Source organism: Thamnophis elegans, chromosome 7, assembly GCF_009769535.1.
Source record: "Thamnophis elegans isolate rThaEle1 chromosome 7, rThaEle1.pri, whole genome shotgun sequence".
NCBI lineage: Eukaryota > Metazoa > Chordata > Lepidosauria > Squamata > Colubridae > Thamnophis > Thamnophis elegans.
The window spans coordinates 24,581,505-24,598,137 of NC_045547.1; the positions used below are offsets into that span (position 1 = coordinate 24,581,505).

The 16,633-nt window shown below is 40.5% G+C and overlaps 1 protein-coding gene across 1 annotated transcript in view; it reads left to right on the plus strand.

The window, feature by feature from the left end:
* TXNRD1 (thioredoxin reductase 1) overlaps nt 1–16,315 on the plus strand; it is a 37,428-nt gene extending 21,113 nt beyond the window's left edge. Inside the window, 8 exon segments of the mRNA XM_032221776.1 lie at nt 604–852; nt 3,031–3,123; nt 4,554–4,630; nt 5,263–5,419; nt 5,807–5,914; nt 8,771–8,866; nt 10,963–11,097; nt 15,579–16,315. Coding sequence (XP_032077667.1) covers nt 604–852; nt 3,031–3,123; nt 4,554–4,630; nt 5,263–5,419; nt 5,807–5,914; nt 8,771–8,866; nt 10,963–11,097; nt 15,579–15,641 — 978 coding nt within the window. The 3' untranslated portion in view covers nt 15,642–16,315.
* Nucleotides 16,316–16,633: the final 318 nt, after the last annotated feature.

A 16,633-nucleotide genomic window follows, 5' to 3' on the forward strand; every position in this document is an offset into this window, starting at 1 on the left:
TGCATCTGAAAGTTGCCAAGGTTGAGAAATGCTGATCTAGAGCTTGATGAAAATAGTCAGTTTCCATCCCTTTGTCAAAAACATTTCCTCTGGCTCTAGTTAGAAACAGGGCTCTTATTGTTCATAGAAAGTTGTTAAGTTTTGAACGAGAGCAGGGGTGCCAGAAAAATAACAACATGACTTTTTTTTTTTTGGTTAGAGCAAAGCTATATGGAACATTTGCAGTTCAAAGAGGAATGTAATAACCTTATTTAACTGCTGAATCCTCTATGTCAGGGGTGTCAAACTCAATTCCATTGAGGGCCGCATCAGGGTTGTGTTTGACCTTGGGGGGCATGGCCAGCTCGACATCACTCGTGTTGGGGGCGCCTGTGGTGGCCTGAGCACTCTGCAAGTGAAAAGAGCTTCATTTTTGCTTGCAGGGGCATCGCGGGCTGGTCCATCATTGTTTCCAGGGTGGCCCCACAAGCCACATCTAAGCATCCCATTGGCCGGATCTGGATAACATAGACCCCTGCCTTGTGTTATATACAAATTGCCCGTCTCTCATCACAATTTACTTTTCCCCCCTGGATACATGCACTTAATATTTTTGTCTCTAAGTTAATTTATGTCTGTATTTCCAGTGACGACCTCTTCTCACTGCCTTACTGCCCAGGAAAGACACTGGTGGTTGGAGCATCTTATGTTGCTCTTGAATGTGCAGGATTTCTTGCTGGGCTTGGTTTAGATGTGACTGTCATGGTGCGATCCATTCTCCTGAGAGGCTTTGATCAGGACATGGCAAATAAAATAGGAGAGCATATGGAAGAGCATGGTGTAAAGTTCATAAGACAATATGTACCCACTAAGGTAATACTTGCCAAAAAGAAGTAATTTTAAAAGTGGCTTTCATGGTAACCTGCTTTGTGGTTCATATTCCTTCTTAGTAAGACTTCAAAGACACTTGTGGCTTTCACAGTTTCTTTTATGTCACATATGTTTTAAACCAGAGAGCAGCAATATTTGGAGGACAGAGTATTCATGTTTTAAATATATAATTAATGTCAGCCTTGGGACTGCATGGGGTGTGTTTGATGTCATACTGATTTCACTGGAAAACAAACTTGTTTTTCAGGAGTTGAAGTGCTTTAAAAGTGGCAGTGGATGTATTTTGCTGCTCACACTTAGCACACCCATTTTCCTGAACCTAACAGACTGCATTTACAATGAAAAAAAATCATACTGTTGAAAATCAGATATTTCAATGGCATAATCTGTGGTTCCTGTAAGGGCTGCAATTTGATGCCCGAGTCCACATGCAATCCATGGAGTGACAAAAACAATACGATCCATATTGTAGAATATCAGAAGTTGTTTTTACTAAGTTAAACTATTATCTACTTCTCTTACCGCCAGTAGCTCACTCTTAATCCAGGGATTAACCCTTGACTACTCAATGACCTATGGGGTGCAGTGGCTCAGTGGCTAAGACGCTGAGCTTGTCGATCAGAAAGGTTGGCAGTTCAAATCCCTAGTGCCGCAAAAAGGACTGAGCTCTCGTTTCTTGTCATTAGAAAGCACATAAAATATGCAAGTAGAAAAATGGGAACCACTTTTGGTGGGAAGGTAATAGCATTCCATGCGCCTTCAGTGTTTAGTCATGCGGCCCACATGACCACAGAGACGTCTTTGGACAGCGCTGGATCTTCAGCTTTAAAACGGCACCACTGTTTTAAAAAGGATAAAAGATGGCATCACTCCCTAGGGTCAGGAATGATTAGCACATATGCGAGTGGAACCTTTACCGTTACTCAATGACCTTAGTGCTTTATTCATTCTTTGACATGTCTTTGAGATGCTTTTTCTCCCGTCAAGGCTGAACACTTAAAGAGTGACAAGTTTAGAACACCGGGATTACTTTTCCCCAATATTCATCTTATGTAGATTTTCCCTTCATGATATGAATAGCTAGATGCATTAAGCCACTTGTGGCAAACATAAATCCAAGTGGCTTATTATATTGTTAGGCAGAAATCAATTTTAAGGCATTAGGCAGAATTCCATCTGTCTGTGGAATGTTACAGACACCAAATGAATACATGTTTAAATTACATTTTCTCACAGTTTGCCTCCGAGGTATCATGGAAGCCAATTTGATACAGTGGTTGGAGTTTCAGAGTAGGCAAGGAAAATCTAGATTCAAGAAATGAACCATAAAGCTCAGAATGTTGGGCCATTTTCTTCCTCATGCTTGTCTACATCATGAGTTGCTTTTGAGGGTAAAAATAAACGAGTAACTGAAAATATGTTGTCTTGTCTTTCTAAAGGGAGAGGTCAGGCTATGAACATAATGAATAAATATCAAATAATGGAAAAAAAACATAGCTTGCAGGTAATCTCTTGTGAGAGTCTGGCCTGTGACCCACAGGACATTATTGATCTCTGTTCTTAGATTTTTTAACTGAGACTCTTCCTACAATCAGCGCTGATTATCAGTTTAAGAAAGATTGTTTTAAAAAGTTTCTTGGTACTAGCAATGGGAAATTGATGAGAACCTAGATTTTAAAAGGCTGATCTATCTTTTTGCAAGAGACATGGCTGCCCTCCCCTGTGCCTAGGCCATTTTTAAGGAGCCATGGATTGAAGTGGTCCCATGAACAGCTTCCTAAATTCAGTATCACTAGATTCAAAATCGGTTTCCTTTGTGTTCAAACTGCTGGTTTCTCTCGAGGGAAACACCAGCAGAAAGAAAAACAGGTAGGCTCATTGCAGAAAATGTCTTGAAAAATGATCATAACAGCTGTTTTCTTTAAGTCGCAAGATAATAACGAAAATATAAACATTCAGAAGAAACACTTGTGATCAGTGATGGGTTCCAACGCTTCTGCATATGCACAGAAGCGTCCGGGCGGGTGGGCAGAGCTTCCTGCCGCAACCACTACCGGTTCAGCCAACTAGGAGCCGGGAGCAACCCACCTCTGCTTGTGATTAAAGGTTTATAACTATCCCCTACTTGAAGTCAACATTTAATTTATAAAAATATTGCAGATTGAACAGATTACGAAAGGAACTCCTGGACTGCTAAAAGTTACAGCTCAGGCTACAGAGAACTCTGACATAATTGAAGGAGAATACAACACAGTAAGTAGTTTGCATTTATTTATTTTAGTTTCAGTTAAACTGTGTAAAATGCCTCTGAGCAGAATAGGCAAAGGAGTGAAGAATAAGATGCTTCCACGGTCAATGTCATGATGGCTTCAATCATATTGGTGAAGGGTAGATAGATTCTATCAAAACGTTGAGGACCACAAACTAATTTAAAAGGATGCATAACCGGCTGAACTACTTGCATTGATCTTGCATCAGTGAACAATCACAAAACTAAGGAACAGCTACTGGCTTTTTAATGTTGAAGATCTGCTCCCTGAGTTGACTGTCTAGAACTAGTGTGGTTTCAGTGCTTTTTAATATTACAAGGCTGGATCAGATGCTTAGTTTTTCCCTATCTATGAGCAACTATATTCACTTCCTGACACCTAGGTACTTGTGCTCATGTTGGAAAAACATCAACAACATATACATAAATAAAAATAATAATAAAAGTAAAAAGTTCACAGCACTTAAGAAACGCCAAACATGGTTCCTGGGTGGCTGTGGTGGACAACTATTTTGGGGCCAAAATGGGGCCACAATTAATGTAAGAGTAGTGGCTATAGTGAGATATTAATGGAATAGTCATTTAGGTTTCATGGATATGAATGGGCATGGATTTTGTAATATTTTTATATCACTTTGGGTATAGTGATTGTGGTTCACCGACAAATGCGTGCTCGACAAAAGCGCGCCGATGAAACCGCGGTGAGAAAACCGCAAGGTCAAAATCGTGCCGATGAATGAGCGCAGAAGCACGCCGACAACAGTGCGCCGACAAAAGCGCGCCTTCAACAAAGAACTAATAACAACCTAATAACCCTAACTCTAACCCTAACCCTAAACCGAACTCTGAACCTAATCCTGAACCTAACCCTGAACCTACCCTAACGCTTACCTTAACTTAAATCACGCTTTTGTGGGCGCGGTTTTGTCAGCGCGTTGTTGTGGGCGCGTTTATGACATTGTGGTTTTCTCACCACGGTTTCGTCGGCGAGCTGTTGTTGTGCGCGCATTTGTCGAGTCACGAGTGATTGTATCATTCTTTCCTTTGGTCTTTTGATTGTACAAATGCAGTTTATCTAAGTATCTTTGTATCTTTCCAGCCTCATAACAATAAGAAATTGAAATTCCACAATGCTGATAACAGAATGATATTAAAGGACTGAAAAAACAGTATAAGGGACAAATGAAATCTTAGATCTTAATCTTGCCCATCTGTGCAGTGTAATCTAATTCACACTAGTGCTTGATCATAAAATTGTGACATTAAAGCTACTGCATACTAATATTAGTTGAAACAGCTATGGTATATACATTTTTCACAACTTAATTGTGTCATGTCCTATTGAGGATTCACAAAAATCCTCATAAACTTCCTAGGATAAGTAGACTTAATTTAAAATATTGCTTTTCTTCAGGTGTTGCTAGCAATAGGAAGAGATGCCTGCACAAAAAAAATTGGCCTACAGAAAGTTGGAGTGAGGATCAATGAAAAGTAAGGCTAAATTCCTTGTCTTTTTATTATAATGTCTCTTTCTTGCAACATCAATCTTGAAGTCTTGATGCATATAATTTTTCAAGGAAACATACATTTCTTAAAAATAACTGCAGCAGCAAGATAGGCACCATAATTACAGCTTCCTATTACTGGATATGCCAAAAGGGCAAACTTAGCAATAATTAAAATGCTAATGATTAACATTTTGCCATTAAGGCTTTTGCGTTATCTCACCTTGCCAGATGTATTGGGCAAAGAACACCCTGAGCAACACTTTTTATTTTGTTCTATTTTCTTAGTGCTTATTTTGATAAAATAAGCAAAGCAAAGCTTATTTATTTAGTAGTTATATAGGATGAAAAACGTGAAAAGCACAGCTTTTCAGTTGCAGCATTATAATAATTATAGCCCTCCCCAGCTACGTATATGTTTGAGATGAGCGGCTACATGAATTGAATTAATGTATTTTTGTTCTGTTTGTTCGAATCACCAATTTTTCTCTACGAGTGTTTTCCTCCAAAGCACATGTTATGGTCCCTTTTTAATGAGGTTATGATTCCTTTAATCTGCAACTAAAATCTTGCATGTGGATCATCTTCTTTTCTCTCTCTCATCCAATCAACTTCTAGGACAGGAAAAATTCCTGTTAATGACAGGGAACAAACAAATGTGCCTTACATCTATGCTATTGGAGATGTCCTGGAAGGCAAACCAGAACTCACCCCAGTGGCAATTCAGGCAGGTCGGCTGTTGGTGAGGAGGCTTTATGCTAGATCATACACAAAGGTAAGGTAGTGCTTATCATTGTGGTTGTAAAAACAATGGTTTTGAAATTAGAAATGCATTTTGTTTTCAGTTTATGCACATGTGATTGGTAGCTAACATTCATAAACTTACAGCAACGATCCCAAGTGAAATTCTTCCAGATGATTCAACTACAACTCTCTTTGGACTACAGCCACCATTGCTGGTATTTAGAGATGATGGGCATTACAGTCCAACCACATCTGAGAAAAATAAACCGGGGAAAGCTTTAGTGGTGTTCTTTTTTGAAGTGTGTGATCGCCCTTGAATTAATTGCTGCTACTTTAAAATCATCTAATGCTCTGAGATATGATATGCTTGTGGTTCTGACAACTGTAATGCTTATCTCCAAATATTTTTCCTTGACAGTGTGATTATATAAACGTCCCCACTACAGTGTTCACTCCTTTGGAATATGGAGCCTGTGGTTACTCAGAAGAAAAAGCAATTGAAAGATTTGGCAATAATAGGATTGAGGTATTTTTGGAAACTGCTAATGTAGACTATGGCTTGTTTGGTTTCTGTTTTGACATGAAATTCAGAATTATTATTATTTTTTGCATTCCAAGACTCCCGATGTTCACAATCAAGTGAATGATTTTTATCTACCATATTTTTCGGAGTATAAGACGCACCTTTCCCCCCCTAAAAGAGCGTGGAAATGTTGGTGCGTCTTATACACTGAATACAGCCATTTTTGACCTCCTGAAGCCCCGCCCATGCATCTTTTGGGGGGGGTAAAAAATGGGCCGTTTTTCACAAAAACTGAGGCATTTTTCCCTTCCTCCAGCCCCCAGGAGCACTCTGCAGGCTTCAGCAGGGCTGGGGGAAGACAAAGTTACCCCCGTTTTTGTGAAAAACAGGTGAAAAATGGAGGCATTTTTCCCATCCTCCAGCCCTCAGAAGCACTCTTCAGGCTTCAGCAGGGCTGGGGGAAGGAGAAAATGCACGTTTTATGCCCGTTTTTCACAAAAACGGAGGGGGGGTGTTTGCCTTCCCTCAGCCCTGCTGAAGCCTGGAGAGTGCTCCTGGAGGGCGGGGAGGACAAAAACTTGTTTTTCTTATTTACCTCTTCAAAATCTTGGTGTGATACACCAATGCGTCTTATAGTCCAAAAGTACGGTACTTCTCCCTTGAAAGCAAATTCCTTCTGCACCTTATATGATTGTGGTTTTATTCTGTGTGTGATGGGATCTACCTCTAAGAACAAGCAGGTCGGTTTGATCTGAAAATCAATTCTGTGTTTTTAAAGAAAAACACCATACTGTGTGCAGAACGGTTTTTGATAAGCAATATGGGATCATGGCTGGTGCCAGAGCCAGAAGTCAGCTGGATCTGGCTCAGAAAGGGGAACTTCCCCCCATCTCTCCTAGGCAGGTCTCCATGATACATGCTGGGTCAGCTTCATCATCCATAATCAACTCTTGTTGACTTTATTACAAGTTGCTTGGTGTTCAACAGCAGCAGCCAACAACACAAAATCTAAAAGGTCCTCCATAGGGGCCTGGGAATGAACTCAAGGGCCTGGAATGTGCCACAAGGGGGGGAAAAACTGCTGGCTTCCTCCCATATATTTCACTAAATTTTCCCATACCCATAGTTACTGGGATGTTACAGCCTCCCCCACTCTTTAAAACCTTCCTCTGTCCAAATTGGTCCATGCCTAAACCTATAGACCCCCCCCCCATACCTACCTTATTTTCCCCAATTATAAGATGCACCTTTTTCCCTCAAAAAAGAGAGTGAAATCTGGGTGCATCTTATACACTGAATACAGCATTTTGGCCTCCTGAAACTCCGCCCCTTCACAAAAATGGCTGTGCATAGCCTTTAGGAGGTTTCTAGAGTGCTTCTGGGGGTTGGGGAGGGCAAATAGAAATGAAAAACAGGCCTTTTGTTGCTAGTTTTTGCTCCCCCAGGCTCCAGGAACACTCTATAAGTCTCCTAAAAGCTATGCATGCCCCCTTTTTTGACAAAAAACAGGCCTGTTTTCGCCAAAAACGAGCCATTTTTGGAAGGTCTGCAGAGTGCAAAAACTTTTTTTTTAGTTTGCCTCTTAATAATCTTGGTGTGTCTTATACTCCGATGCGTCTTATACTCTGAAAAATAAGATAGATGTGCAGTTATCTCAGCCCAGGATGCTTCTATTTGGTTTGTTGCAATTCCCAGTATTTCCAGTAAGCCATACTAGTTGGAGATATTGCATATTATTGTCCAACATATTTGGATGGCAACCAGGTTAGGGAAAGCTTACGTTCATGTAAATTTTCATCTGAATTAATGGTTTGTCAGGAGTTGAAGAAAGATCTAAATATTCATCATTTGTCAGTTAAAAGAACAGGTTCCTTACCATTTAGAGCAGTGATGGAATGTAATGAGGAGGTGGATTCCCAGGAAGGAGAGGTGCAGGTATTATGTGCAAAAGAGAGAGGATGAAGACAGTTCCTCCCTAATAGTTCATAGAGTGTATCAGAAATGGTATTCAGCAGGTTCTGACCAGTTCTGGTAGCGGAAATTTTGAGTAGTTCAGAGAACTGGTAAATACTACCTCTGACTGGCCCCGTCCCTATCTATTCTCTGCCTTCCGAGTCCAACTGATCAGGCGGAAATGGAGATTTTGCAGTATCCTTAAGAGCCAAGATGGCGCAGTGGTTAGGGTGCGGTACTGCAGGCCACTTCAGCTGATTGCTATCTGCAGTTCAGCGGTTCAAATCTCACCGGCTCAAGGTTGACTCAGCCTTCCATCCTTCCAAGGTGGATGAAATGAGGACCCAGACTGTGGGGGTGATATGCTGACTCTGTAAACCGCTTAGAGAGGGCTGAAAACCCTATGAAGCGGTATATAAGTCTAACTGCTATTTCTATCCTTCCCCTGCCATGTCTACAAAGCCACACCCGGAGAATCGGTAATATTTTTTTTTGAATCCCACCACTGGAGTGTATGGTAGATTCAAATAGTATAGTACTCAGTTTGACAAGATTTTGGATAGGTGTGGAACAATAAAAGAATTCAGCTTGGAAGAAGCCAGGCTGGGGAACTCTGAGAGTTGAAGTCCAGTCATCTTTAAGTTGCTACAGTTGAGAAACACTGATTTAGAGAAAGGCCATTAGTTGAGAAATGAAATGTCTCTGCCTTAACTAAGCTGTAAAAATAAGTTCTAAAATAAAAGTAACCCAGTTGCTGAACTTTCTGTAACTTTGGTCCTGTTCTTTTCAGTAAATCGTGTTAAATGAAATTCTCGTTAACTGAAGTGATGAAGGGTGCTGACATAAGCATGACAGTTGGCTGAAATTTAGCATCGGTATTTATATATCTTTTTTCCCCTTTTTCAGGTTTACCATAGTTACTTCTGGCCATTGGAGTGGACAGTCCCATCCCGGGACAACAACAAATGCTATGCAAAAATTATTTGCAATGTTCTAGATAGGGTACGCCAAGAACATTTTGCTTTTTTTCCCCTGCAAAATGATCAGCATTCTGCAGAAGGAGGAGAGGGAATGTTAATATTCATTTTGCACGCATTGTGACTCACCACCTGATTGCTTTCTCTCTCTCTCTCCTCTCTCTCTCTCTCTCTAAAGTATACCTGAGATGCTAATTGAATCTATGTCATCTTCAGATCCTTAAATTGGAGGTATCTGGAGCCAAGGATGAAACTGCTGCCTTCATTTGGCAGCCATCAATGATATCTTGAAAGTATTAGCTGGTTAGAATCCACCCGCAAATCCACTTCTAAATTATAGAGTCATTGCATAATAACACCCTTGCTAGGCTTTGCAACCATTAAATAGTATCCCTCTATAACTTTGTTCATTACTTGGTTAATAGCTGTGAATGTTTTAATTTGCTAGCTATAACAACAGCTGGAACCCAAAATACTGTGGTGGAACAACTATTGTATCCTGAGGCTCAAAAGCTGTTTGTGTTAGGCAGGGCAAGTGGCCCTTAGTCTCTGTGGATCCTTCCCACAGTTTCTACTGCAGTTAATTTGGACACATATTTATCATCTAAATCAGATATTCCCTTATTTACAGTTTATCAGAAATTTGACTCCTACATTGAAAGTGATGACTTGGAAGCTCCAGGCTTGCAACAAGCAATATGAACCATTTACTCAGTCCTCCTGAATGCCCCTTCTCTGATGCTACTGTCAAAATGCAGCAGTTGGCATAAAGAGCCAGCCAATTCAAAATTGCCCATTTAGTCCATGTGCGCGTTCATGTGGTGGATGCCGGGCCCCGTTGCACCGTACCGGTTGCAATGGGATCCAGAACCCAGCACTGGGGTTGAGCCATGGTGGGATTCAGCCAATGCGCACCTGTCTGGGAGAACCGGTTGTTAACTTTCTAAGCAGTTGGAGAACCGGTTGTTGGAAGAAATCTCATTTTTTTCCCCACTTTACAAGGCTAATCCTGTAAAGAAGGCAAGAAGGAAACATTCTGCTGTTGTTTCTAGCCTAATCTTTATTGTCCCGCTTACAGAAACTGCCTCTCCGGTAACCTTTATTACATTGTAACAGCTAAGGCAAAGCGCCCATTGACCTGAGTGATGTTGAGTTGGCCACACCCGCAGAGTCGCATGACCACCCAACCCCGCCTACCCAACTGGTCATTAGGGCAGAGAACTGGTTGTTAAATTATTTGAATCCCACCACTGGGTAGAGCTATAGAATGTGCAAGACTAGCCCCAAGGTTGAGGTCTCTCGGATCCATATTCTTTTCTTTATTTCAAAGAATGAGGTGCTTTTTCTGATTTTGGCAAAGCCAGGGAGCTATATCCAATATGAATTCCACTAGGACATTTCCCATGTGGTAACTTAAATTTTCAATAGATTATATAACAATCCTGTCTTAAATTCATAAAGCTGCAAGAACTGCTACTTGAGTGGGAGCAGCAAACTGAGTTCCATGTTGAATATGGACAGATTGGCTGGATTATTTGATAGAAAGCCTCCCACATTCTTTTTTTATCTGAATTGGCAAAATGCATAATAAAAATTAAATGACAATTTGCTGCCCTTTCCTGATTCTGAGGGAAGACTCTATGGCTTCCAGATTTTCTATTTCTTTGTGAAATCTTTATCTTCCTCAAGCCAATTGCTGTGGTTTGAGGGAGTTAAAGGGTTAGGTTGAATATACAGCCGGCCTTCTTCAAATCTCATTATCTTTAAACCGTCTCACTGACACTTTTAATAACCAAAAGCCTTTCAGGTCGAAAACAGAGATGATGGTTAAGTGATCGTTGCTTTTTAAAGAAATGCTTATCTATATATCAAGAACCTGGTAATTACTCCCTGGTTTTATATTTAGGATAAAAATAGCCTGTTGTCATCTTTTGCATTATTTTTGGTAACTTATAAAACTTCCCAGTTGAATTAAAATATATCCTTTGTGCAATTTTCCTGTTAGAATATAAGGAACAGAAGAAGTCCAATTACAGTATTCTAGAAATGAGCAATCTTTAGACAAGGTGGATAAAATAATTGGCTCAGTTAAGTCCTTTTTTTGCTACTCTTGTACCCTAGAATCGAGTTATTGGTTTCCATGTGCTTGGTCCCAATGCTGGAGAAATTACTCAGGGATTTGCAGCAGCCATCAAATGTGGAATGACGAAAGAACAGTTGGACAGCACGATAGGAATCCATCCAGTCTGTGCGGAGGTGGGTATCTAGTGCGGGTTGGCAAAAGACTATGTTTTCATAGACATTTTATTATTTTGGAGAGCAATTTGATAACTAATTTTTTCTTCTCCTTTTACTATAATCAGTCGGCTGTCCTGCGATGGGAAAAGTGATAATGTAGAGCAGGGGTCTCCAACCTTGGCAACTTTAAGACTTGTGGACTTCAACTCCAGAATTCCTCAGCCAGCAAAGACTTGTGGACTTCAAAGCTGGCTGAGGAATTCTGGGAGTTGAAGTCCACAAGTCTTAACGTTGCCAAGATTGGAGACCCCTGGTGTGGAGGAACAATTAATGTGTTCGACTTGCACAAGGAAGTTTGAGGTTCAAGTCTCCTTTGAAGCTGACTGGGACCAGTGAAAATGAAGGACAATCCCCCTGTAACTGGTTTAAGCTCCTGGAGAAAAAGTGGAATAGAAACCTAAAGAACTCCTCAATAACAGAACTTAAGTTTTCCCTGTAAAAGTTCTTGGGTTTAATTTTTGGTGTTTCAAGAGAGGTCTTGGAAAATCTCCTATTAAACTCCTACAAATCCCCCTGTAATACTGAATTGTGAATTCTCCCGTGAATCCCCGAAGCTGCAGTTAATGAGTCATACCGGGTTAGTATTGACAGCAAAACATGTCAAGAAAACCCTGGCTATTCGTGATCTGAGTGCTCCTGTCACTTGTCCCAGCTCCTGCAAACTTAGCAGTTTGAAAGTATTCAAATGTGAGTAGATAAATAGGTACCACTTCAGTGGGAAGGTAACAGCTTTCTGTGTGCCTCGGCATACAGTCATAGTGGCCAGATGAACATGGGAGTGTCTTTGGATAATGCTGGCTCCCTTGGCTAAGAAATGGAAATGGACACCATCCCCTAAAATTGGACACAATTGGAAGGGGAAACCTTTAGCTTTGTGGAGAAATTTGAAAAAAATATTGAAAGAAGGCAGTGCTAGTTTTGCTCCTAGCAGCATTACTTTTGTTGCTAGGAGGACAATATGAAAGTTCTTCAATGGAACAATTTGAAGTAGTGTAGGGTTTCCCGCCTAAGCAGGGGGTTGGACTAGAAAACATTCAAGGTCCCAACTCTGTTATTCTATGATTATAACTAGACCCAATGGGTGTTACTTTTATATTTGGTGTATCTAATTTCAGGTATATTTTTTGCATTTACTGTAAATTAACTGATTAATCTGTTCTAAACTTGCTATTGAAAACTAAGACTGAGTGCCAAGAAACCACAGCATGAAATCATATCTGTTTTTGTTCTTGTTGTCTTACATCATAGCTAGACTCATCTGAGTGTATCACTGGTATACTAATAGTAGGTTAAAAGAAGAAAGCACACCATCTAACCCAAGGCCTTAATTTTGTTTCCCATCAAAACATCTTAAAAGTTTGACCTGAAACATTTTTTTTTCTTCAAAAGGTCTTGTGTTGAGAGAAATCTAGGAAAGGCCCCTAAAAGCAGAATATCTGTGCAGATGGTACAGAAGACAGAATCATCTGGACGATTTCTCTCAACATTAAAATGGAAAGATTAGTTGTATCTTTGGAAAATTACATGTTAGAGTAGCAAAAATGGATTGAAATTATATGCGAATCTACATGAAAACAAAGAGAATGAATCTTTTGCCTTCCCTGCTCCCCCCTCCTCCTAACACAGCGATGGCAAACCTTTTTTGGCTCGCATGCCATAAGTGGGGGGAGTGCGGGGGGGGTTGTGTGCTGGCGTGCCGCACCCATAATGCAGTGTGTTCCCCCCAATGCACATGCATGCACTACAGGTGCTTCCCCCCCCCCATTTTTTGCATGCTTTTTTCGCCCTCCCCAGGCTCCAGAAGCTTTATAGGAGCCTAGGGAGGGCGAAAACAGCCTCCCCTGCCCTCCTCCTCACTGGAAATCCTCCAGAGGCTTCAGGGACCTGAAGCCTCTGGAGCAGTCAAAACGACCCTCCAAGCAAACTGGAAGTCCATTCCCAAACTTCCAGTTTGCCGTATGGCCGGTTTTTTGCACTCCAGAGGCTTCAGGGAAGCTCATGACGCCTCCGGGGGGAGGAGGCTCTTTTCGCCCTCCCAGGCTCCTATAAAGGCTCTGGAGCCTGGGGAGGACAAAAATGGCTTTAAAAAAGGGTGAACTCAGCTGGCCAGAGCGTGCATGCACGCCGGCCAGCTGACAGGGCAGCGCTCGCGTGCCCTGACAAATGGCTCCGTGTGCCACTCCTGGCACGCGTGCTATTGGTTCGCACATCACTGTCCTGTAAATGTAATGTTACACAGATCTGTAAATGTAGAATTTAAAGATAAGCTGAATTTTAGGCATGAAAGTTTGCAAAACACTTCATTTTGCATTCACATAAATTAGAGTGTAATTATTACACTTAAGAGCACTTTTAGCAGTAGATCTTTTAATACTATTCAAAAATGAGAATAAATATTTCATAGAAATCAGTGTACTGCAATAATTAATTTGGATATAAGCAAAGATAAATAAATTGCTGTATTTAAAAAGCCAGCAACTACTAACAATACTTACTCAAAGCCAGAGCTTGAGGAAGGTTTTCAGTCTGCTGAAACCTATCCTTAGTATTTTCAAGTGCACTAAATTTAAATTTGCATGGCTAAGATATGTAGATGCTGTATCCTGTTCCTATTTATTTTCTCCAAGAGGTGGCTTTGATGCTTTGATGACAGCTAATTGCCTTGCTTTGAACCTTTTAGATTGAATTGTATTTAATTTCCTGTCAACTTCTGTATTTAGATGTCCCAGTAGCAAGGTTGCCCAGGAAGTAACCGAAATAACCAAAGCCAACTCATCATATTTGTTGTCATTTCCTCATCAATTTGTTATCTGAGTTTAGGATTGAAAAAGCATCCTAAACATATCTAAAATCCTCTGAAAAGCTATAACTGCTCATACTAGTGAGCAAATTTGACCCATGCAGGGCTACCCTCAAATCTAATTCCACCCCTTGGGACTATAGATTTGAGTTCTGCTATAGCTTCAGATCCAAGCATGGTGGTCCTTCAGGCAATATATTGTAGAGTCTTCTACATCTCTTTAAAAAAACATAACAGCTGAAGGAAGTGCAAATAAAAATGGTGTGAGAAACATGCTTTATACAAGCAGAGCCTCATAAAATTTATAATCTTATATCCGCTAATCTGGCTAGCCCTGCTAAGCTTCTAAGTCTAGATTTAAAAACAAAAAACAAAACAGGAACAACCATCTTATTTGTCAGTAGGATTATTAGTACTTGGATGGTAATCCAGAGGGCAGTGTTTCTCGACTTAGAGACTTTAAGATGCCTAGGCTTAACTTCCCTGGCTTTCGGAAGTTGTTGAAGGCTCATCACTGGAGGCTTTCAAGAAGAGATTGGACTGCCATCTGTTAGAAATGGTGTAGGGTCTTCTGCTTGCGGGGGGAGGGTTGGACTGGATGAACTGCAAGGTCCCTTCCAACTCAATCTGTTGAATTCATCTTGAAAGAGGCTTAGCTTGGCCTCACATGTTCGGTATGAACTGGCAGTGATTTCCAATGACATCAGGTAGAGGTTTTCCCATCTCGATTTGTAAATGATGGAATCTGATACTTTCTGCATATAAGTCATAGTCTTTGCCACTGAAATGCAAGGCCCATATTCTCCTGTCAAATAGGGATTGCTTCTATTTGTGGGGATGCCTGAATGTCTTTTCAGATTAACAAATTAGATCCTATGAGCATGAAGTTGTCCCACATTCCCTCACATATCACTTTGGTCTCTTGAAAATATTTCTTAGCCGATGTTTACATTTTTAGAAAAGGAAACACTGCTCAGCCCTTGTTGATTTGTCCACCCGAATATTTGTACACAACATATTAGAGACTCACTTGTTTCACTGCCACACATGACGATTCTGTGTGAAGCTTGCCTTTGGAAAAGCGTAACTTTCCAAAATGTTTTTATGAGACATATTGCACTGGTTCTCAGACAGCAAAAGTCAAAAAGACCAGTGGGCTCATTTCTCTAATTTCAGTGCAAATTTCAGTGGGTATTCATTCCTCTACACTAAGCCATGGATTGGTTTGACTGACTTCCACAAATTGATAAATCACAAACCATGGTTTACAAACCCCAATGCCTGTTTCAGTCATGAAAAGGTCATCCATGCAAGATATATTAATATGACTTCGTTATAAGTGAGTCCCATTAGTCTTTTTAAAACAGTCTTTACAATATGAAGAATAGACCAAGAATTGGATGTATGAGGATTCTAAAACTCTGAGAAGTTCTCATAAATAAAAATCTCAGTCCCATAGGCTGCTTTGGCTTTTGAAAAACAATCTCAAAGTCAGACTAGTTATTTATGGATGTAGAAGGCCACGCATCCACGGAGAACTGCATCTTAGAACTGAGCAAATCAACATAACTTTCCATACCCAGAAAAGCTTTTCTAAACAATATCCATGGCTTGTGTTTTCTCCCTTTTGTCTTTTTAGATATTCACTACATTGTCGGTGACAAAGCGCTCTGGTGAAAATGTTGTTCAGTCTGGATGCTGAGGTTAAAGTCACCCGCTGTTTTGCCATTGCCAAAGACTGACTTTCATCACTGTTGCAACCTTCAGAAGTCCGCGGCTGGGATGTAAGAACCATTAAGACCTGCTTTCCTTCATCTTCAGCCGGCAGAGGAGCAGATGAAAAACCCTGAAAGCTGCAAATTAATGTGATGATTGCACGGCAAGTGGCATAACAGCTGGATAGGCCCATGATCAAGATGCTGCTGGCAAAGCATTGGCAAGATGCTTCCATGAAGTCGTAGCCTAAAACCAGTTTCTCTGGTAGGCAATGATGGAAGAATTGCCAGCACAGCTTGAAACTCTTTCTCTCATTGGAATAAAGAGACTTAGCTTCACTTTCATGATTTTTTATAGATCCTCCAACAATATAAAACTATCTGGACTTCTACAGAAACAAATGATCAGGTTCTGAACAAATAAATGTGTTCCCAAGATTAAACAGCAGATCATTGTGCCCTCTCAAATTCTGTAAAATTGAAAGGGATACCGTGTCACTGTTATTCCTGTTTAGAAACTGTGCTGTATCTCTGATGCTAATTACACTGAGTCATTTCGACAGGAAAAATCCCCCCCCTCCATCATCAAAGTGAACCATGTCTGAATTATTTATATAAAAGACTATATAGAAAAAGATCTATAATGTGTTCCTGAAAGCTTTTCTGGTTCATAATGTTCCTTCGTGCCTTCTGAAGTACTTTCTCTCTCTCAATGTGCTGGATATTAATGTATCTGTTTAAATCTACATCCCATTTCCACACACATCACTCCTGTTCAATTGTGACTGAAGGAAAATGGGCAGTCTGTAGCCAGATTATTTCTGTAAGTAATCAGTTACTCTATTGCAGGATTCTCTAATCAGTTAGTTATTGCAGGACTCTCCCAAGTCCCTGAAAGGAGTCTTAGAGAAAGAATGGTATTTGTCACTTCTGATTTAGTCCTGTTCCTTGGTACCTCCCAAGGGTTTTGTAAAAGAAA